The sequence below is a fragment of the Monodon monoceros genome, unplaced genomic scaffold (genome assembly GCF_005190385.1).
Source record: "Monodon monoceros isolate NGI ecotype Baffin Bay Population unplaced genomic scaffold, NGI_Narwhal_1 Super_Scaffold_22, whole genome shotgun sequence".
NCBI lineage: Eukaryota > Metazoa > Chordata > Mammalia > Artiodactyla > Monodontidae > Monodon > Monodon monoceros.
In genome coordinates, this window is record NW_021703779.1 from 100,274,097 (window position 1) to 100,297,645 (window position 23,549).

The following is a 23,549-nucleotide window of genomic DNA, read 5'->3' on the forward strand; positions in this document are numbered from 1 at the left end:
TTATTCAGCGGACTTACTGAGGACTATAGCCTGGGAGGCAGCCTCTCAGAGAGCTCTAAGGAACTGTGCCAAAGAAGTAAAGGAGGAGCCACGATATACGGGAGTTTTTGCAAGAAAAAATAAAAACATGTGTTCAAACATCAAAGACTACAGCTAATCACAGAAAACAGACATCTCAAAGTAGTGATTTTAGCCTCCCCCCCTTTTTTTTTGGCCATGCCATGCAGCTTGTGGGATCTTAGTTCCCCGACCAGGGATTGAACCCAGAGCCCTCAGCAGTGAGAGCATAGAGTCCTAACCAATGGACCACCAGGGAATTCCCTAGCCCTTTTCTCTGTATGGCAAGATGCAAGAGTCTGGGCTCATGGAAATTATTCCTTAGATAAGCATCTTATCTAGGGCCAGTATCCTGTTTTTCTCCATCCTGAGTTCCCCTCAGGGCGCGCCGTGGGGCGGTGGGGGACAGTGGCTGCAGGGGCTCCTGGCTTGATGGTAGTTGACTTTCATTGTTCACTGGACTAGCAGGCAGCATTCTTTGTTTACTGGAATGGCAGGTGATACTCTTTGTCTACAGACCCTCTCTCCTGAAATAGAGATGGGTGCTGTGGTCCCGGGGAACCATGTATGCAACTGGTGACCTAGACAAAGCACTTGGTAAGTAAAGAGTTGCTAGGGAAGCACCTTGGCTCTGGTCTCTGGCAACAGTTAAGCAAGGGCACGTGTGCCCTGGGTCTGTGATGCTGGTCAGGCGACTGCCCTTGCAGTCTTTGAACCGGAACCAGAGATATTATTAGTGCTGATAGCGAAGGGAACTGCCTGCTTAGTGGCGAGGAAAATTAACAGTCCAAGCATTCTCCCATCCTGCATTCTCCATGCTGGCATTTTGATTAAAAGAAATACTGCTGCAGCTGTTTGCATATTCTAGAAGTGTGTGTGCATGTGTGCGGTTTAGTGTTTACAGATCTGGGGTTGCGGAGGGGAGTTTCCAGAGCAACGGAAGTAGCTGCTTGTCAGTCAGGGTTCATTTTGAAAATGAAAGCCTGAAAGCTTGGGGCCCACTCTGGGCCTGGGCCTGGTCTCCGAGGAGCCGGCAAAAGCCAGGAGTTGGCTTTGGTTAGTCAGCTCAGTGAAGCAACCACTTGATCACCTTTTGCCTTTTTCTTTTACGAATTGACCAAGTCTATGAGCTGCTTTTGGTGTCCTGCAGATTCAGTCTGAGGCAGGGATGTGGGAGTGGGCATCGAGGTTCTGGCCGAAGACACCTCCCCCAACACGTACACACACAATTACATTTCCCCAGGCTGCCAGACCAGAACGAGGTAACCTATTTCTCACACACCTACTAGGTACACAAGGGTAGTATGACTAGTCATCAAAGAGTTTAGTTTAATTGGCATATGTCAGAGTAAAGGGAGAGAAATACAACACAAGGCTGTCTGTTCTGGGTGCCGGAGGAGTAGTAGAAACAGATGGTTGGGGGAGCGAGGGATCACTCTGGGCTGGGGTAATTGGAGGAGGCTTACTGGAGAAGGTGGCAACTGAGGCCAACCTTGAAGGACAGGGGGAAGAACTTCACCAAATAGAAGCTGTGAGGGAGGACATTCTCGGTAGAGGAGGGCAAGTTCAAGATATGCTCAGGTTAGAACAAGTCCATCCGTTTGGCTGGAATTTGGGATTTGTGTGAATGATTTGCTGTTGATAAGCTTGGTTTGAAGGCCAGATCCTCTGCGCCAGAACAAAGGCTGCGGTGTCACACAGACTTGCTCTGCCACTTCCTTCGGGGTGACCTTGGGCAAATGGCCTAATCTCTTTGCAAAGTGAGGACAGTAACAATACTTAGCTCTTGAGATCCTTGGGCGGGTGATAGAATGAACATACATAAAGCATTTAGCAGAGTGGCACATAAAAAGTATTCAAAAAAATGGATTACAAATGCATAGGCTGTCATGAAGGAAAGCTCCAGCTCTTTAGGGCTGACCCCAAATATTTGAGGGCAAAGGTGGAAAAGCCTCTGATACCTTCCATCACTGTGGGACCCAGTAGAGTGGGCTGGCTTGGCCTGAGTCCCCATTCCCTCTGGCCTAGACTGTTGGAACAGTCTCCTGGCTTTCTGCCTCTGCCTCTCCCATAATCATCTTCCTAAAGACCACCTTAATCATGGCTGTATTCCTCTCTGGCTCAAGAACCTTCTATGGCTCCCCACTGCTCATGACTGAACTCCCTAACATGGGGCCGGGGGTGGGGGTGGGCGGGGAGGCAAGAACTACCATTTATTGAGAGAAGAGCCAAGAGGATGCTAATGTTAGGACTAAAAAGGTAAAATACCCTCCTCTTTTAAAAGCCTTGAAACTCGGAATTCGCGGAAATCAGCAGGTCCCTCAGGGAGAGAGCGGGATGCATCTCTGAAGAGGGTAAGGCGTTCGTGGCCGATGACTCAGATTCACCAGTACCTGCTTCTTCAAGCCAAGCTGGGAAAGGTTAAAGAGAAGAGGGCGGAGAGAGGAGTAGGGAGCCTCGGGGAAGCAGGGGAGTAGCCCTTCTCAGTTCCTTGGAAGGGCTTTTACGCCTGGACACTTTCTCGAATTTCTCTGTAGGAATCCCGGGCAGCTCCGGCGCTGAGGGAAGGGTCAAGGCCACACAAAGGGCAGTGCAAGCGAACCCGAGTCACATGGGGCAGCCAAGCCGCCTCCGTGAATGCGAGGCGCGGGACAAAGACGGCTCGGGGACAAAGTGCAGGGAGACTCCTGAGGAGATGAGAGGGAAGGGCGAAGGAAGGGGCGGAGAGCGACCGCCCCGGAGCTGTAAGGACCGCGCTGCCGGAGGCCTTGGCTGGAAGCCGAACTCAGCCCGCCGCGGAGGGGGCTCCCTAGAGCCTCTTCACCCAGCAACTGCGGGGATGCTGAGAACCCGGCTGCTGGGGCAGCTGGGCTGCTCCCGTTGGCGCTCGGGGCTAGCGCGCAGCCCGCCCCCGCGTCCGCCCCACAGTTGCCCACGCCGTGCGGGAGGCGGGGCCGCCCAGCTCACCTGGCCGTTTGGGGCGGGGCCGCCCGCGACCTGGGGAAGCGGAGGTGGCGGCGGTACCCGGGGTGCAGGAAAGGGGCTCTACCCGGGGGCATGGCCGGAGCTCCCACCCCTCCAGGCCCCCCCACCGCCCGTGCCGGGGGCCCTCCCTCGGCTCGCTCGCGCTCTCCCTCCCTCTTCTCCCCTCCTTCGCTCCCTCCCTCCGAGCCCAATTGCTCAAGCCGCTTCCTTCCCCAACGCCAGCGCCAGTTCCTCTCTTGGTGGGGCCCGGGAAGGGCAGCAAACGCTAGACACTGGAACAGCCGCGGCGGCAGGACCATGGCCGAACCCCGAGGTGCCGCGAAGCCGGCACCCAAGGCCTCCTTCGCACCGACCGAGCTCAGACTGCGGAGCGCCCCGCAGCCCCGCCCCTCGAGAGTGGACACCGTCAGCCTGGGCAGGTACCGGGGCAACGCCACCGCCTCCCGGGAGCCCCCCTTCCACGGCTCGGTGATGCCCTCGGGAACAGTCTCGGGCCGCCGGCGGGGAGCGCTGCGGGAGCTGCTGGGGCTGCAGGGGGCGGCTCCCGCCGGGTGGCTGTCGGAGGAGCGCCCCGAGGAGCAGTCCCCGGGCGGGCCGAACGCACCGAGCGGTAGCGGGCTATGCCTGGAGCCCCGGGAGCACGCGTGGATACTGGCGGCCGCTGAGGGCCGCTTTGAGGCGCTGCAGGAGCTGCTGGAGGTCGAGCCGGGGCTGCTCCTGCGGGGCGACCCGATCACGGGCTACACGGTGCTGCACTGGCTGGCCAAGCACGGGCGCCACGAGGAACTCATCCTGGTGCACGACTTCGCCCAGCGCAGGGGGCTGCGGCTCGACGTGAGCGCCCCGGGTAGCGGCGGCCTCACGCCCCTCCACCTGGCGGCCCTGCAGGGTCACGATATGGTCGTCAAGGTGCTGGTGGGCGCCTTGGGGGCAGACCCCACGCGCCGCGACCACAGCGGCCACCGGGCCTGTCACTACCTGCGGCCCGACGCGCCCTGGAGCCTGCGGGAGCTGTCGGGGGCCGAGGACTGGGAGACGGCGGGCGGCAGCGAGCGTAACAACGCCAACAACAACAGCAGCGGCGGCGGCGCCGCGTGTACGCCGAGACGCGCCCCCAGCGCAGTGGGCGCGCCGGTCGTGGAGACAACGGCTAGAGCGGCGGCGGCGCCCGCCAAGGGGAAGGACTCTGTGGGCAGACGGGTGGCGCAAATTCAAGGCCTTCTCCGCCATATGTTCCCCTTCTTCCAAGACCGTTGAAGGAGACGGAGACTGGAGAGCGTGGAGGGACCAAGACGCTGCGGCGGGGCCGTGGTCCCGGGTGGTCCCTGGCGGTCCCGGGTGGTCCCTGGCGGTCCCGGGTGGTCCCTGGCGGTCCCGAGTGGTCCCTGGCGGTCCCGAGTGGTCCCTGGCGGTCCCGGGTCCCACCGAAGGGGCGGCGCCTCGGACGCAGCTCGGGCCGCAGCCGTGGGCGCTGGTCCTGCAGGGAGCAGATCACCTCGGGGTCCGTCTCAGGCACCTGTCTCAGGAGCACAGACACCGGCCAGGAGACGCGGGGACCAGGGCACGCCTAACCGAGGGAGACCAAGGACCAAGCCTTCCTGGCGCCGAATCCCCCAGCTATAGGATTGAGTTAGGAGCAGAAGCGTGGTCCTGCTTGGGAGAGGGAAAGTTAGCTTCCAGTAGACATTTCTGGGCAGGTGGAAGCTCTGGGTTTATTAGGAAACATTTGCTAGAAGAATGAGTTAAGATTGTAAACCACTGACGCAGTGGAAGCGCCTAACTGCAGGCCTGACTGGGCTGTTAACGGGTCACTTTGTGAGGGCAGGCTCAGCCCCTGTCAACCTGCTCCTGAGACAACCAGGCCTTACCCATACGGTTTGGTTTCTAATGTATCACGAATGACTTCTTAAGCATATTAAAGTGGCATATGTTTTCCTTTCACATTACAAAGCTGTCCTTTGAATGACTTTTTTTTTTTTTCCATCAACCACCTCTTCCCTGTGTTTGCAGGGAAGAGGTCACCAACCCACGGCTGCGAGCTAGTGATCTGGAACAGTCTCTGGATCTCATTTGCACAGCAAGTGGCCAAGGTGTGCACCAAAGGAGCTACTTTCCCCTTGGCTCTGAGTAGAGACACACAGTTTACCTGTCTCCTGGGCTCTTTAGCATCTAGGTCTGGCCTCTTGCACAAGTCTCATCCCAGAGGAGTTGTCTGCAGGGAGCAGAGGGGAGGTAAAAGGAAAAAGCCTCCAAATATGTATTTCTGATATTTCCTGGTGAGTCATGTAATTTACCTTGACTTCTGCCCTCCAATGAGACACACCCCCTGGCACTTTTTTCCAAGATAGGGCTTTAATCATCAGCATTGTGGGTTTCTTTTAGCTGCATTTACAGGTGGGTTGATTTGGGCTGAAAGGAGGGAGAAGTTGGTGGCTGGAAATCCATGCTGCTTTCGAGAACAGCATATTTTCAAAATAGCACTGTATCCCTGGAGGGTTGGGTAGCCCTTGCAATGGACTGCTGTGTCCCCAGCCCTCCCATCCCAGTCCTCTAAGGCCAGGGAGGAACTGAGTCACAATAAAACACAGCCCAGAGACACCACCCTGAGCCCATCTGTCCAGGTTTCCATCTCTGCCTGGCGGGCCTGTTTGCCCCCTCTGTGCTCAAAACGTTCCCACCTGCCCTTAATAACGCATTAGATTCTTCCCATCCATGAAATGATCCAAATCTTTCCTATTGATTCTCAGCCTGTCCCGTGTCTCTAGGAGCTATACCTTAAACATATTTACAGTGTAATGTAGCATTTCCTTTTTCTTCTTCTAAATGAACTTCTTTGGGAATTCCCCCACCATCCAGCGGTCAGGGCTCGGCGCTTTCACTGTAGGGTCCTGAGTTCAATCCCTGGTTGGGAACTAAGATCCCACAAGCCGCGCGGCAGAGCCAAAAAAAGAAAAGAAACAAAAATGAACTTCTTTGATGTTTGCAGTGGGAGGGTGAGCAGCTCCTGGCTTGTGGCATTTGGAATGGGCACCTAGCATAGCCCTCCTCCACCCCCATGCCCATTTTATAGATGCAAATTGGCTAACTGATGCAGGACTGCGATTTCTGCTCCACAACCTCTCCCTTGACAGCTGCCAAGGTGGGTTGGCTTTGGTGACGGCATCAGGGCAGGGCCTTCCTGCCACATGGCTGAGTCTGCGGACTCCCGGCTTGGAGGGAAGATTGGCATGTGCCTTCGTCCAACATTCAAAGGACACTTTTAACAGCAGTCCCCTCTTCATAGGAAAAGTTTGAACCTAAGCATTTTAACTATGAGCAGATTTGGGGACCTAAGACAAGCATCTGCCCTGCTCTTTCCGAAATGAACACCAAGTCAGCTGGAAGATTTGAAAGCGGCTTTCTGGAGTTTTTCCTGTAGTCAGCTATTCTTCCCCACAGATTTTTCTCATCCTGTGATGTTGCCTAGCCTACCTCCTCCATGTAAAATTGAGGTTTGGCTGCAGGGGACAAACCCCCATGCTGAAAACTCTCCATGCCTAACATCAAGCCATTGGCATTTCTGGTATGCTTTTCGAGGCAAATATGGTATGCTCACCCCAAGAGAAAGAACAAATTCCCTGAGAAACTTCTTTCCAGGGGAGCAAAACAGAGTTAAGCAGATGAGGCAAATCTGCATTCTAGTGGGACAGGCAGACAAGAAAAGGAGGCAGAAGCAGGGCTCTGACAGGTAAGCATGGGGGTTGGAGTAGGGGGTGCTGCAAAGAGGGCGGGGCCTAACCCAGGCCAAAGGTGCAGGAAAGGCTTTCGTGGAGGAAGAGTACGCCTGATCTGAGGCTGGAGGGGTGAGTGGGAGTCGCTCGGTGGAGACGGGAGAGCAGCCTCCTGGCAGGGCCACTGGAGTATGCACGGATGCACATAGCAAGTACCAGGAGATGTGAGTCAGCCGGTTTGAAAGGAAGGTGGGAGCTGGGGAGTAATTAACGGCAACTCTGGAGAGGTGGATGGGGGTCCAGATCACTAAGGCTCTCATAGGTCATGCTGAAAGAGGAATACAGATTTTAACCTAGAGGTAGCTGGGAGCCATAGAAGGTTTCTAAGCAGGGGAGTAACATGATGAGATTTTAGAAAAATCACTCTTCCAGTCACGTGGAGGATAGAGCCAAGTGGGGGAAAATGCATCATACAAGCAAAGCGTTTCAGGAGAAACGCTTCAAGGAAAGCCACGCTTCTGCTGGGAAGTTCAAAGCCCCCTGTGGAAGGCAGTGGCCTTCAAACTTGTTTTTTATTCTCTCTTTTGCTCAAATGGAGCTTACCTCAGAGCCCCAGATGTAAAACTAAGTGCGGAGCCGCTCACGTGAAGCTGGGTTGGGACCTCTCCCCCCGATCCCGTGCCCCTGTCTTAGACCGGCGGGGGTCGCACAGTGGCCCCGGGAGCAAAATTGCCAAAACTGCTGGCATGGTGAAAAGTGCTCAGCCTAACCTGGGTTCCGAAACCTGCTACTGATTAGTGACCTTGAGCAAATCACTCACCTCTGAGCTGCAGTTTCCTCACCAGTAAAATGGGAACGATACAAGCTCCCTTGCATGGTTGCTCTGATGATTCGAGAAAATACATATGCAACGCCTAGCAACGCTGCAGGACACATAGGAAATAGAAAATAACAGAGAATGTATTTATTAACAAATTTATTAAAGAATTTATTAACAAATAACTTCTTGTTTGGAAAAATTAAGGTACTCAGCAGGCTCTTGTGGTGAAACTACTTTATCTGCTAGGGTAGCCCAGGAGGGATCTTGTGGTTACCTGAATTGTCCCACCTCTAAAATGTGTCCACATTGATTGCAAATTATTTTCCCTCTGTACTAGATGAGTGGCTGCTCCTCAAAGGAGATATTGGTTCCTCTGCTGATGTCTTCACAGCCTACACACTTTTACTTTAGACAAAATCGACACAAGCCGACTTACCTTGTTCTCAGCCCACAGAAGAAGTAAAAGCAGTAACTTAGTAAGTAATTGCCCACCAACTATTAAATAGGTTAGATATTATTTCCAGATAAAGTCATAAACTGGAGTCAGGGCTAAACCTGAAATCCTCTGAAGAGAATAAAAGCACACAAGTCGATCCGTCTCTTGACCCTGTTATCTGTAGAAATGCCCCCTCCCATCCCAGCCAACATACCCTGCATTCCACACCCAGCCTCCCTGTTTTCTCTCTTTCTGTTCATTTTAACGAAGAGAAGGAGCACGCCTGTCTCCTTTCAAGATGTAACTCATGCTCTCAAGCCCGCCTCCTCCCACAGCCTAATTCCATCAGTTGTCCCTCTCCTGTATCTTGGAGCTCACCCTCAGTTTAGTTCAGTGCAATAAACGTTTGTTGAGCACCTACTAGGAGCCAGGCTCTTTGGGTGACAAACACTTCCCAGCCAAGCTTTTCTACAGGGAGGTCTCCTCCCTTAACATCTCCACTTCCTCAGCTCTTAATCACTCCTATGCATTCTGGTTTCTGCCTCTATCATCCCAGCACAGCTGCTTCCACAAAGGTCTCCCATGATGACCTCCCGTCTGCCAAATGCAAGTCCTTACCTTTGTTCACTTCTTGGCAGCACTGGCCAATGTGGGCTACTTCCTCCTCCTTGAAACTCTCTTCTCTAATCTTCCATGACCTTCTATGGCTTTAGTTGCTGGCACTTACCAGGTTGAAGTCATGGAAAGTTCACTCTACATTCTCTCCCTAAGTCATTTCATCCCTTCCCCACTCACCCCTGCCCCCAACTCTGCTCCAGCCACACAGTCCTTGCTGTTCCTCAAAAGAGCCTTGTTCTCCTGAACTCTGGGATTCCTACATGCTGTTTCCTGTCCAGAAACACTCTTCCCTCTATTCCTTGCCCCCTTTCACCTGGCCTACTCCCACTCATCCTTCAAATGTCAGTTTAAATGTCACCTCCTTGGGGAAGTCTTCTCTGACCCTCAGGCTAGGTTAGAACTGTACCTTTTCTAATCCTTATCACACTTGAGAAGTTATTCATGCAGTTATTAGATTAATATCTCCCCTGCCCCACTAGACATAAATTCCATGAGAGCAGGAACCAAATCTGTCTTATTCACCACGTTATCCCTAGTTCCTGGTAGATGGAAGGAGCTCAATAAATTGGCAATGGAATCACAGATTTGACCTCAAAAGCACAAGAAGCAAAAGAATAGATAAACTGGACTTCATCAAAATTAAAAAGTTTGGAGCCTGAAAGGAAACTACTAAAAAAGTAAAAAGACAGCCCACAAAATGGGAGAAAATATTTGCAAACATGTATCTCATAAGGGTCTAGTATCCAGAATATATAAAGAACTCCTACAACTCAACAGCAAAAGTATAAAAAACCTGATTTAAAAACAAGCAAAGGACTTGAATAGACACTTCTCAGAAGATATGCAAATAGCCAACAAGCAGAGGAAAATGTGCTCAACCCCATTAGTTGCTAGGGAAACGCGAGTCAAATCCAGAATGAGATACCACTTCACATCCACTAGGATGACTATCGTCAAAAAGTCAGATGAGGGCTTCCCTGGTGGCGCAGTGGTTGAGAGTCCGCCTGCCGATGCAGGGGACACGGATTCATGACCCGGTCCGGGAGGATCCCACATGCTGCGGAGCGGCTGGGCCCGTGAGCCATGGCCGCTGAGCCTGCGCGTCAGGCCACAACAGTGAGAGGCCCGCGTTCCGCAAAAAAAAAAAAAAAACAAAAACCAAAGTCAGATGATAACAAGCATTGGTGAGGATATAGAGAAATTGGAACACTCCTATTTTGCTGGTAGGAATGTAAAATGATACAGTCACTTTGGAAACTAGTCTGGCAGTTCCTCAAAAGTTAAACACAGAGTTACCATACGTAATACTGTGATTTATAATAAAAAACATATATTTGGTCTTCAACCCCATTCCTGGCACAGAGCTCCTAAAGCCCTTGGAATTTCCTCTGATAAGAGTGATAAAGGTGTCTCTTGTATGTTAATAAGGTGACTTTGGGGAAAGCCCTTAGGTAACCTAAGGTTAGGAACTGGCTGCCAGGGGAAGCAAAGGCCACAGGAGAGGGGTGGAACTTTCAGTATAACCCCCCTCCACCCTCTGCGAGGAGAGAGGGGCTGGAGGCTGAATCAGTCATTGGCCCGTGTTTTAATCAGTCATGCCTATGTAATGAAGCTTCCATCAAAACCCAAAGGACAGGGCTCAGGGTCCAGAGCTTCCAGGTTGGTAAATACATGGAGATTTGGGGAGTGTGGCACCTTCAGAGAGGGCATGGAAGCTCTTAACCCTTTCTTCATACCTTGCCCTATGCAACTCTTCGATCTGGCTCTTCCTGGATTACATCATTTTATAATAAACTGGTGATCTAGTAAGTAGGATGTTTCTCTGAGTTCTGTGAGCCACTCTAGCAAATGAATTGAACCCAAGGAGTGGGTCTTAGGATCCTCTGATTTACAGTCAGTCAGAAGTACAGGTAACAACCTGGACTTGCAACTGGCATGTGAAACCCGAGGGGTGTGGTAGTTGGAACCTCCGATCTGTAGCCCATCAGTCAGAAGCACAGGTGACAGCTTGTGACAAGCATCTGAAAGGGGAGGGGGCGAGGGACAGTCTTGTGGGACTGAACCCTGAACCTTTGGAATCTGATGCTGTCTACATGTAGTGTCAGAATTGTGTTGAATTGTAGGACACTCAGCTGGTGTTGGAAAACTGCTCCTTGTTAGTGTGAGGGAACTTCCCCCCACTGGAATTGGTACCAGAACCTATTTACCATATGACTGAGCCATTCCACTCCTAAGGTATCTAGGTATTTACCCAAGAGAAATGAAAACATAAGCTTATATGTGAATGTTCATAGCAATGTTATTCATAATAGCCAAAAGATGGAAACAACCCCATTGTCTATCAACAGAGGAATAGATAAACAAAATGTGATGTAGCCATACAATGGAATCTTATCCAGACATGAAAACGAATGAAGTACTGATTCAAGATACAACATGGATGATCCTTGAAAACATGCGCTAAGTGAAATAAGCCAGTCACCAAAGACCACATATTATATGATTCCATTTATATGAAATGTCCAGAACAGGCAAATCCGTAAGAGACAGAAAGGAGATTAATGGTTGCTTAGGGCTGAAGAGGATGGGGGATGGGGGTGGGGGTGGGTGATAGCTAAAGGGTAGGAAATTTCTTTATTTTTAATCATTTTTTTATTGGGACTTCCCAGACGGTCCAAGTGGTTAAGACTCTGCACTTCCACTGCAGGGGGAATGGGTTCAATCCCTGATTGGGGAACTAAGATCCTGCATGCAGCGGGGCACGGCCAAAAAAAAAAATCATTTTTAAAAATTGAAGTATAGTTAATTTACAATGTTGTGTTAGTTTCAGGTATACAGCAAAGTGATTCAGATACATATATTCTTTTCCAGATTCTTTTCCATTATAGGTTATTACAAGATATTGGATATCTTGTAATATCCAATACATTACAATATCCAGTGTAATAACCTGTGCTATACAGTAGGTCCTTGTTATCTATTTTATGTATAATAGTTGTGTATATGTTAATCCCAAGCTCCTAATTTCTCTCCCCTCCCCCATCCTCTGGTTTGTTTTCTGTGTCTGTGAGTCTATTTCTGTTTTGTAAATAAGTTCATTTGTATCTTTTTATTTATTTATTTATTTTTTTATTTTTGCGGTACGCCTCTCACTGCTGTGGCCTCTCCCGTTGCGGAGCACAGGCTCCGGACGCGAAGGCTCAGCGGCCATGGCTCACGGGCCCAGCCGCTCCGCGGCATGTGGGATCTTCCCGGACCGGGGCACGAACCCGTGTCCCCTGCAGCGGCAGGCGGACTCTCAACCACTGCGCCACCAGGGAAGCCCAGTTTCATTTTTTAAAATAAATTTATTTCTTTATTTTTGGCTGTGTTGGGTCTTCGTTACTGCACGCGGGCTTTCTCTAGTTGTGGCGAGCGGAGCTGCTCTTCGTTGCAGTGCACGGGCTTCTCACTGCGGTGACTTCTCTTTTTGCGGAGCATGGGCTCTAGGCGCACGGGCTTCAGTAGTTGTGGCATGCGGGATCAGCAGTTGTGGCTCGCAGGCTCTAGAGCACAGGCTCAGTAGTTGTGGTGCACAGACTTAGTTGCTCCGCGGCATGTGGGATCTTCCCGGACCAGGGATCAAACCCGTGTCTCCTGCATTGGCAGGCAGACTCTTAACCACAGTGCCACCAGGGAAGTTCCCTATTTTTAGTTTTTTAAGGAACCTCCATACTCTTCTCCATAGGGGCTGTATCAATTTACATTCCCACCAACAGTGCAGGAGGGTTCCCTTTTCGCCACACCCTCACAAGCATTTATTGTTTGTAGACTTTTTATTTTATTTTAATAAATTTATTTACTTTTGGCTGCATTGGACCTTTTTTTAATAAATTTATTTATTTATTCATTTATTGGCTGCGTTGGGTCTTCGTTGCTGCACACAGGCTTTCTCTAGTTGCGGTGAGCAGGGTCTGCTCTTAGTTGCGGTGCACGGGCTTCTCATTGCGGTGGCTTCTCTTGTTGCGGAGCACAGGCTCTAGGCGCACAGGCTTCAGTAGTTGTGTCTCGCGGGCTCTGGAGTGCAGGCTCAGTAGTTGTGCCGCATGGGCTTAGTTGCTCCGCGGCATGTGGGATCTTCCCGGACCAGGGCTTGAACTCATGTCCCCAGCATTGGCAGGGGTATTCTTAACCACTGCACCACCAGGGAAGCCCCTACAGACTTTTTAATAATGGCCATTCTGACTGGTGTGAGGTGATGCCTCATTGTAGTTTTGATTTGTGTTTCTCTAAAAATTATTGATGTCGAGCATATTTTCATGTGCCTGTTGGCCATCCGTATGTCTTCTTTGGAGAAATGTCTATTTAGGTCTTCTGCCCATTTTTTTATTGTTTTTTTTTTTTGATATTGAGCTGTATGAACTGTTAGTATATTTTGGAAATTAATCCCTTGTCAGTAGCATCATTTGCAAATATTTTCTCCTAGTCGGTAGGTTGTCTTTTCGTTGTTTATGGCTTCCTTTGCTGTGCAAAACCTTTTAAGTTTAATTAGGTCCCATTTGTTTATTCCTGTTTTTATTGCCATTACTCTAGGAGACAGATCCAAAAAATATTGCTGTGATTTATGTCAAAGAGTGTTCTGCGTATCTTTTCCTCTAGGAGTTTTATAGTATCCAGTCCTACATTTAGGTCTTCAATCCATTTTGAGTTTTTTTTTAATTTTGAGTTTATTTTTTGTATATGGTATTAGAGAATGTTCTAATTTCATTCGTTTACATGTAGCTGTCCATTATTCCCAGCACCACTTACTGAGATGACTGTCTTTTCTCCATTGTATATTCTTGCCTCCCTTGTCATAGATTAATTGACCATAAGCACATGGGTTTCTTTCTGGGCTTTCTATCGGCAATTTCTTTTCTTTTTAAACATCTTTATTGGGGTATAATTGCTTTACAATGGTGTGTTAGTTTCTGCTTTATAACAAAGTGAATCAGTTATACATATACATATGTTCCCATATCTCTTCCCTCTTGCATCTTCCTCCCTCCCACCCTCCCTATCCCACCCCTCCAGGTGGTCACAAAGCACCGAGCTGATCTCCCTGTGCTATGCGGCTGCTTCCCACTAGCTATCTACCTTACGTTTGGTAGTGTATATATGTCCATGCCTCTCTCTCGCTTTGTCACAGCTCACCCTTCCCCCTTCCCATATCCTCAAGTCCATTCTCTAGAAGGTCTGTGTCTTTATTCCTGTCTTACCCCTACGTTCTTCACGACATTTTTTTTCATAAATTCCATATATATGTGTTAGCAAACGGTATTTGTCTTTCTCTTTCTGACTTACTTCACTCTGTATGACAGACTCTAGGTCTATCCACCTCATTACAAATAGCTCAATTTCGTTATTTTTTTATGGCTGAGTAATATTCCATTGTATATATGTGCCACATCTTCTTTATGCATTCATCCGATGATGGGCACTTAGGTTGTTTCCATCTCTGGGCTATTGTAAATAGAGCTGCAATGAACATTTTGGTACATGACTCTTTTTGAATTATGGTTTTCTCAGGGTATATGCCCAGGAGTGGGATTGCTGGGTCATATGGTAGTTCTATTTGTAGTTTTTTAAGGAACCTCCATACTGTTCTCCATAGTGGCTGTACCAATTCACATTCCCACCAGCAGTGCAGGAGTGTTCCCTTTTCTGCACACCCTCTCCAGCATTTATTGTTTCTAGATTTTTTGATGATGGCCATTCTGACTGGTGTGAGGTGATATCTCATTGTAGTTTTGATTTGCATTTCTCTAATGATTAGTGATGTTGAGCATTCTTTCATGTGTTTGTTGGCAGTCTGTATATCTTCTTTGGAGAAATGTCTATTTAGGTCTTCTGCCCATTTTTGGATTGGGTTGTTTGTTTTTATGTTATTGAGCTGCATGAGCTGCTTGTAAATTTTGGAAATTAATCCTTTGTCAGTTGCTTCATTTGCAAATATTTTCTCCCATTCTGAGGGTTGTCTTTTCGTCTTGTTTATGGTTTCCTTTGTTGTGCAAAAGCTTTGAAGTTTCATTAGGTCCCATTTGTTTATTTTTGTTTTTATTTCCATTTCTCTAGGAGGTGGGTCAAAAAGGATCTTGCTGTGATTTATGTCACAGAGTGTTCTGCCTATGTTTTCCTCTAAGAGTTAGATAGTTTCTGGCCTTACATTTAGGTCTTTAATCCATTTTGAGCTTATTTTTGTGTATGGTGTTAGAGAGTGATCTAATCTCATACATTTACATGTACCTGTCCAGTTTTCCCAGCACCACTTATTGAAGAGGCTGTCTTTTCTCCACTGTACATTCCTGCCTCCTTTATCAAAGATAAGGTGACCATATGTGCTTGGGTTTATCTCTGGGCTTTCTATCCTGTTCCATTGATCTATCTTTCTGTTTTTGTGCCAGTACCATACTGTCTTGATTACTGTAGCTTTGTAGTGTAGTCTGAAGTCAGGGAGCCTGATTCCTCCAGCTCCGTTTTTCGTTCTCAAGATTGCTCTGGCTATTCGGGGTCTTTTGTGTTTCCATACAAATTGTGAAATTTTTTGTTCTAGTTCTGTGAAAAATGCCAGTGGTAGTTTGATAGGGATTGCATTGAATCTGTAGATTGCTTTGGGTAGTAGAGTCATTTTCACAGTGTTGATTCTTCCAATCCAAGAACATGGTATATCTCTCCATCTATTTGTATCATCTTTAATTTCTTTCATCAGTGTCTTATAATTTTCTGCATACAGGTCTTTTGTCTCCTTAGGTAGGTTTATTCCTAGATATTGTATTCTTTTCGTTGCAATGGTAAATGGGAGTGTTTTCTTGATTTCACTTTCAGATTTTTAATCATTAGTGTATAGGAATGCCAGATATTTCTGTGCATTAATTTTGTATCCTGATACTTTACCAAATTCATTGATTAGCTCTAGGAGTTTTCTGGTAGCATCTTTAGGATTCTCTATGTGTAGTATCATGTCATCTGCAAACAGTGACAGCTTTACTTCTTCTTTACCGATTTGGATTCCTTTTATTTCCTTTTCTTCTCTGATTGCTGTGGCTAAACCTTCCAAAACTATATTGAATAAGAGTGGTGAGAGTGGGCAACCTTGTCTTGTTCCTGATCTTAGTGGAAATGCTTTCAGTTTTTCGCCATTGAGGATGATGTTGGCTGTGGGTTTGTCATATGTGGCCTTTATTATGTTGAGGAAAGTTCCCTCTATGCCTACTTTCTGCAGGGTTTTTATCATAAATGGGTGTTGAATTTTGTCAAAAGCTTTCTCTGCATCTATTGAGATGATCATATGGTTTTTCTCCTTCAATTTGTTAATATGGTTTATCACATTGATTGATTTGCATATATTGAAGAATCCTTCCATTCCTGGAATAAACCCCACTTGATCATGGTGTATGATCCTTTTAATGTGCTGTTGGATTCTGTTTGCTAGTATTTTGTTGAGGATTTTTGCATCTATGTTCATCAGTGATATTGGCCTGTAGTTTTCTTTCTTTGTGACATCCTTGTCCGGTTTTGGTATCAAGGTGATGGTGGCCTCGTAGAAAGAATTTGGGAGTGTTCCTCCCTCTGCTATATTTTGGAAGAGTTTGAGAAGGGTATGTGTTAGCTCTTCACTAAATGTTTGATAGAATTCGCCTGTGAAGCCATCTGGGGCTGGGCTTTTGTTTGTCGGAAGATTTTTAATCACAGTTTCAATTTCAGTGCTTGTGATTAGTCTGTTCATATATTCTATTTCTTCCTGATTCAGTCTTGGCAGGTTGTGCATTTCTAAGAATTTGTCCATTTCTTCCAGGTTGTCCATTTTATTGGCATAGAATTGCTTGTAGTAATCTCTCATGATCTTTTGTATTTCTGCAGTGTCAGTTGTTACTTCTCCTTTTTCATTTCTAATTCTATTGATTTGAGTCTTCTCCCTTTATTTCTTGATGAGTATGGCTAATGGTTTATCTATTTTGTTTATCTTCTCAAAGAACCAGCTTTTAGTTTTATTGATCTTTGCTATTGTTTCCTTCATTTCTTCTTCATTTATTTCTGATCTGATTTTTATGATTTCTTTCCTTCTGCTAACTTTGGGGTTTTTTTGTTCTTCTTTCTCTAATTGCTTTAGGTGCAAGGTTAGGTTGTTTATTCGAGATGTTTCCTGTTTCTTAAGGTGAGCTTGTATTGCTATAAACTTCCCTCTTAGAATTGCTTTTGCTGCATCCCATAGGTTTTGGGTCGTCGTGTCTCCATTGTCATTTGTTTCTAGGTAATTTTTTATTTCCTCTTTGATATCTTCAGTGATCAGTTCGTTATTAAGTAGTGTATTGTTTAGCCTCCATGTGTTTGTATTTTTTACAGATCGTTTCCTGTAATTGATATCTAGTCTTATGGCATTGTGGTCGGAAAAGATACTTGATACAATTTCAATTTTCTTAAATTTGCCAAGACTTGATTTGTGACCCAAGATATGATCTATCCTGGAGAATGTTCCATGAGCACTTGAGAAAAATGTGCATTCTGTTGTTTTTGGATGGAGTGTCCTATAAATATCAATCAAGACCATCTTGTTTAATGTATCATTTAAAGCTTGTGTTTCCTTATTTATTTTCATTTTGGATGATCTGTCCATTGGTGAAAGTGGGGTGTTAAAGTCCCCTACTATGTATGTTTTACTGTCGATTTCCCCTTTTATGGCTGTTAGTATTTGCCTTATGTATTGAGGTGCTCCTATGTTGGGTGCATAAATATTTACAATTGTTATATCTTCTTCTTGGATTGATCCCTTGATCATTATGTAGTGTCCTTCTTTATCTCTTCTAATAGTCTTTATTTTAAAGTCTTTTGTCTGATATGAGAATTGCGACTCCAGCTTTCGTTTGGTTTCCATTTGCATGGAACATCTTTTTCCATCCCCTTACTTTCAGTCTGTATGTGTCTCTAGGTCTAAAGTGGGTCTCTTGTAGACAGCATATACATGGGTCTTGCTTTTGTATCCATTCAGCCAATCTGTGTCTTTTGGTGGGAGCCTTTAGTCCATTTACATTCAAGGTAATTATCGATATGTATGTTCCTATTCCCATTTTCTAAATTGTTTTGAGTTCGTTATTGTAGGTCTTTTCCTTCTCTTGTTTCTTGAGAAGTTCCTTTAGCATTTGTTGTAAAGCTGGTTTGGTGGTGCTGAACTCTCTCAGCTTTTGCTTGTCTGTAAAGGTTTTATTTTCTCCATCAAATCTGAATGAGATCCTTGCTGGGTAGAGGAATCTTGGTTGCAGATTTTTCTCCTTCATCACTTTTAGTATGTCTTGTCATTCTATTCTGGCTTGCAGGGTTTCTGCTGAGAGATCAGCTGTTAACCTTATGGGGATTCCCTTGTGTGTTATTTGTTGTTTTTTCCTTGCTGCTTTTAATGTGCTTTCTTTGTATTTAATTTTTGACAGTTTGATTAATATGTGTCTTGGCGTATTTCTCCTTCGATTTATCCTTTATGGGACTCTCTGTGCTTCCTGGACTTGATTAACTATTTCCTTTCCCATATTAAGGAAGTTTTCAACTATAATCTCTTCAAATATTTTCTCAGTCCCTTTCTTTTTCTCTTCTTCTTCTGGAACCCCTATAATTCGAATGTTGGTGCGTTTAATGTTGTCCCAGAGGTCTGTGAGACTGTCCTCAGTTCTTTTCATTCTTTTTTCTTTATTCTGCTCTGCAGTAGTTATTTCCACTATTTTATCTTCCAGGTCACTTATGCGTTCTTCTGCCTCAGTTATTCTGCTATTGATCCCATCTAGAGTATTTTTCATTTCATTTATTATGTTGTTCATCGTTTTTATTTCATCTTTAGTTCTTCTAGGTCCTTGTTAAATGTTTCTTGCATTTTGTCTATTCTATTTCCAAGATTTTGGATCATCTTTACTATCATTATTCTGAATTCTTTTTCAGGTAAACTGCCTATTTCCTCTTCATTTGTTAGGTCTGGTGCGTTTTTATCTTGCTCCTTCATCTGCTGTGTGTTTTTCTGTCTTCTCATTTTGCTTATCTTACTGTGTTTGGGGTTTCCTTTTTGCAGGCTGCAGGTTCATAGTTCCCGCTGTTTTTGATGTCTGTCCCCAGTGGCTAAGGTTGGTTCAGTGGGTTGTGTAGGCTTCCTGGTGGAGGGGACTAGTGCCTGTGTTCCGGTGGAAGAGGCTGGATCTTGTCTTTCTGGTGGGCAGGTCCACGTCTGGTGGTGTGTTTTGGGGTGCCTGTGGACTTATTATGATTTTAGGCAGCGTCTCTGCTAATGGGTGGGGTTGTGTTCCTGTTTTGCTAGTTGTTTGGCATAGGGTGTCCAGCACTGTAGCTTGCTGGTCGTTGAGTGAAGCTGGGTGCTGGTGTCGAGATGGAGATCTCTGGGAGATTTTCACCGTTTGATATTATGTGGAGCTTCGAGGTCTCTTGTGGACCAGTGTCCTGAAGTTGGCTCTCCCACCTCAGAGGCACAGCAGTGAGTCCTGGCTGCACCACCAAGAGCCTTTCATCCACACGGCTCAGAATAAAAGGGAGAAAAAGTAGAGAGAAAGAATTAGTAGAAGTAGGAAGAAAGAAAGAAATAAAGGAGGGAAGGCTGGAAGGAAAGAAGGAAGAAAGGAAGAAAGAAAGAAAGAAAGCAGAAAAGAAGGAAAGAAGCAAAGAAAGAAAGCAAGGAGGGAGGGAGGGAGGGAGGGAGGGAGGGAGGGATGGGGGGAGGAAGGAAGGAAGGAAGGAGGGAGGGAAGGAAGGAAAAAACAAAGAAAGAAAGAAGATAAAGTAAAATAAAATAAAGTAAAATATAATAAAGTTATTAAATTAAAAAATAATTATTAAAAAAAACATTTAAAAAAAAGGGACGGATAGAACCTTAGGACAAATGGTGGAAGCAAAGCTATACAGACAAAATCTCACACAGAAGCACACACATACACACTCACAAAAAGAGGAAAAGGGGAAAAAATCATAAATCTTGCTCTCAAAGCCCACCTCCTCAATTTGGGATGATTTATTGTCTAAAGGAGGGAAGAAAGGAAGGAAGGAAGGAAGGAAAGAAAGAAAAGAAAGAAAGAAAGAAAGAAAGAAAGGGAAAGAAGATAAAGTAAAATAAAATAAAGCTATTAAAATTAATTATTAAGAAAAAAAAATTTTTTTAAACGGACAGATAGAACCCTAGGACAAATGGTGGAAGCAAAGCTATACAGACAAAATCTCACACGGAAACATACACACTCACAAAAAGAGGAAAAGGGGAAAAAGTCATAAATGTTGCTCTCAAAGTCCACCTCCTCAATTTGGGATGATTCGTTGTCTCTTCATGTATTCCACAGATGCAGGTACATCAAATTGATTGTGGAGCTTTAATCCGCTGCTTCTGAGGCTGCTGGGAGAGATTTCCCTTTCTCTTGTTTGTTCTCACAGCTCCCAGGGGCTCAGCTTGGATTTGGCCCTGCCTCTGCGTGTAGGTCGCTGGAGGGCGTCTGTTTTTTGCTCAGACAGGACGGGGTTAAAGGAGCCACTGATTCGGGGGCTCTGGCTCACTCAGGCCGGGGGGAGGGAGGGGCGCGGAGTGCGGGGCGAGCCTGCGGCGGCAGAGGCCGGCGTGACGGCGTGACGTCCCGCCGGCGTGACGTTGCACCACCCTGAGGCGCGCCGTGCGTTCTCTCGGAGGAGTTGACCCTGGATCCCGTGACCCTGGCAGTGGCGGGCTGCACAGGGTCCCCAGTAGGAGGGTGTGGATAGTGACTTGTGCTCGCACACAGGCCTCTCGGTGGCGGCAGCAGCAGCCCTAGCGTCTCATGCCCGTCTCTGGGGTCCGCGCTTTTAGTCGCGGCTCGCGCCCGTCTCTGGAGCTCCTTTAAGCAGCGCTCTTAATCCCCTCTCTTCGAGCACCAGGAAACAAAGAGGTAAGAAAAAGTCTCTTGCCTCTTCGGCAGCTCCAGACTTTTTCCCGGACTCCCTCCCGGCTAGCCGTGGTGCACTAACCCCTTCAGGCTGTGTTCACGCCGCCAACCCCAGTCCTCTCCCTGCGCTCCAACCGAAGCCCGAGCCTCAACTCCCAGCCCCGCCCGCCCCGGCGGGTGAGCAGACAAGCCTCTCGGCCTGGTGAGTGCCCGTCAGCACCCATCCTCTGTGCGGGAATCTCTCCGCTTTGCCCCCCGCACCCCTGTTGCTGTGCTCTCCTCCGCGGCTCCGAAGCTTCCCCCCTCCGCCACCCGCAGTCTCCCAGCAATTTCTTTTTAAGGTTATGAAAATGTTCTAAAATTGACTTTGGTAATGGCTGCACATATCTGTGAGTATACTAAAAACCACTGAACTGTACACTTTAAATGAGTGAATTGTATACTCCGTGAATTATATCTTATTAAAACTGCTACTTAAAAAAAAAAAAACAGAAAGAACCAGAGAGAAATGTCCTCTTAGATTAGAGAGCAGTGAGAACACAGAGTTATTGAATTAATGAAAGAGAAGTAAGGAGGGGCGGCCTTCAGAAAGGGAAGGAGGAAGAAGTATATAAATAGAAAGCTGACAGAGGAATTAGAAGAACTAGAGCAATGAGGTCCCTGGTTGTGGAGATAAGGCTCCTTCCAGGCCTCAGAGGCCCTGAAGCAACCCTGTAAGCTCAGTTCAGTGTGATAAATGGTGTTCACATAGGGGCCCTGGGTCATTACAACCAGGTTAAAGTGTTTAGTATCTCTGTTGAAGAAGGCAGAGAAGTTTATGACACATCCTAAATAGGTAACAGTCTAAAAGCTTGGGTTCGTATGGGCGCACTCCTCAGTCATCCAGAAAATGTACGTTTATGGAGCACACTCAACAGATAAGGTCCTCCTGAATTCAGAACATTTTAAGGGTGTGATGGTCTTTTTGATATGTCAACTTGGCAAGGCTCCAGCCCCCAGTTACTCAAACACTAATCTAGGTGTTTCAGTCAAGGTATTTTGCAGATGTAATTAAAGTCCACAGTTAGCTCACTTTAAGTAAAGGAGATTATCTTAGATAACATAGGTGGGCCTGATTTAATCAGGTGCAAAGCCTTAAAAGCCGGGTTGAGGCTCTCCCAAGAAAAGAAATTCTGCCTGTGGGCAGCAGCTTCAGCCAGTTGACAGCCATGCCTGTGAGATCCTGTCTGCCTTTCCTGAAGGCCTGCCCTGGGAGTTCCCAATTTGCCTCTCAGGCCTCATAATCACAGAAGCCAATTCCTTGCAATAAAACCCTCATTATATATCTCCTACTTGTCGTGCTTCTCTGGGTGAACACTGACTCATAAAAAAAGCAACTGTGTTACTCCAAGATAATAAATTTGTGATCAAATTAAAGTTTATTCAGATGGAACATACCTAATGCCTAGATGGTGGTTTCTAATACCATTCCCCAATAAAAGGAACCAAGGTTCCTTGTCTCCCTGGAGAAATGGCTGATTCTGGGCTGGGGAAGTAGTGGATTATACCATAAGTATAAAATAAACATCCAGGGACTTCCCTAGTGGTCCAGTGGAAGACACGGAAGAACCTTAAATGCATTATTACTAAGTGAACAAAGCCAATTCAAAAAGGCTACATACTGGGACTTCCCTGGTGGCGCAGTGGTTAAGACTTCACGCTCCCAATGCAGGGGGCCGGGGTTCGATCCCTGGTCAGGGAACTAGATCCCACAGGCCGCAACTAAGAGTTCTCATTCCACAACTCAAAGATCCCGCTTGCCGCAAACTAAAGACCCGACGTAGCCAAATAAATAAATAAAAATCCATACGTCCATTTTGATATAAACAAATGACAGAATAAGTAAACAGGGAAGAAGAGACAAATCTCCCATGCAGAAAAATTCTGGGTAATTTATGGAGCTACTCGTCCCTTGAAGAGTTAAAGAAGGGGGAGCATAATTCCCCACTTCTTAAGAGAGCTGCACATTGTGACTTACTTCCAAAGAGTACAGTCGGGAAGGGGGAAGATAGAGTAACTGTACAGTGGAGAAACCTGACCAACACTACTGCAGCCAGTTGATCAAGGTCAACATCAATGATGATAAATCATGGTGAGAGTACATACCCTTGAAATAATCTGATAAGAACGGCCCGTTACCTCTGTGATCTTCCTTCCCCAAAACTTATAACCTCAGTCTAATAATGAGAAAAACATCAAACACAATCCAATAGAGGGGCATCCTAAAAAATATTTGACCAGTACTCAAAACTGTCAAGCTCATGTTGTTGAACCCAAGTTCATGGGCCTGACACACAGTGAGGCCAAACAAATAGAAACATCAGAGTTTGGAGCAGAGAAAGGTTTATTGCTAGGGCCAAGCAAAGAGTTCTGATCCAAACTCAAACGTTTTGGTTTGTTTGGCCTCACTGTACATTGGGCCCGCGAACTTGGGTTCGACAGCAGTCATCAGAAACAAGCAGAGGGCTTCCCTGGTGGCGCAGTGGTTGAGAGTCCGCCTGCCGATGCAGGGGACGTGGGTTCGTGCCCCGGTCCGGGAGGATCCCACGTGCCGTGGAGCGGCTGGGCCCGTGAGCCATAGCCTCTGAGCCTGCGCGTCCGGAGCCTGTGCTCCACAACGAAAGAGGCCACAGCGGTGAGAGGCCCGCGTACCGCAAAAAAAAAAAAAAAAAAAACAAGGAGAATCTGAGACACTATCACAGCCAAGAGGAGCCTAAGGAGACATAACTACTATATGCCAAAGTGGTATCCTGGATGGGATCTTGGAGCAGAAAAAGGCTATTAGGTAAAAACTAAAAAAATCTGAATAGGGGCTTCCCTGGTGGCGCAGTGGTTGGGAGTCCGCCTGCCGATGCAGGGGACGCGGGTTCATGCCCCGGGATCCCGCGTGCCGCGGAGCGGCTGGGCCCGTGGGTCATGGCCGCTGGGCCTGCGCATCCGGAGCCTGTGCGCCGCAGCGGGAGAGGCCACAGTGG

The 23,549-nt window shown here is 47.0% G+C and overlaps 1 protein-coding gene across 1 annotated transcript; it reads left to right on the plus strand.

Annotated features, from left to right (window-relative positions):
- The first annotated feature begins 3,100 nt into the window (after nt 1-3,100).
- On the plus strand, nt 3,101-4,972 carry SOWAHD (sosondowah ankyrin repeat domain family member D). Its single transcript, XM_029240875.1, has one exon. The coding sequence runs from the start codon at nt 3,115-3,117 to the stop codon at nt 4,297-4,299; it is 1,185 nt and encodes a 394-aa protein (XP_029096708.1). The 5' UTR covers nt 3,101-3,114; the 3' UTR covers nt 4,300-4,972.
- The last annotated feature ends 18,577 nt before the right edge of the window (nt 4,973-23,549 follow it).

What these genes read in the sequence shown, in the direction of transcription:
- SOWAHD (XM_029240875.1), top strand. Translation starts at nt 3,115, where the DNA reads ATGGCCGGAGCTCCCACCCCTCCAGGCCCCCCCACCGCCCGTGCCGGG.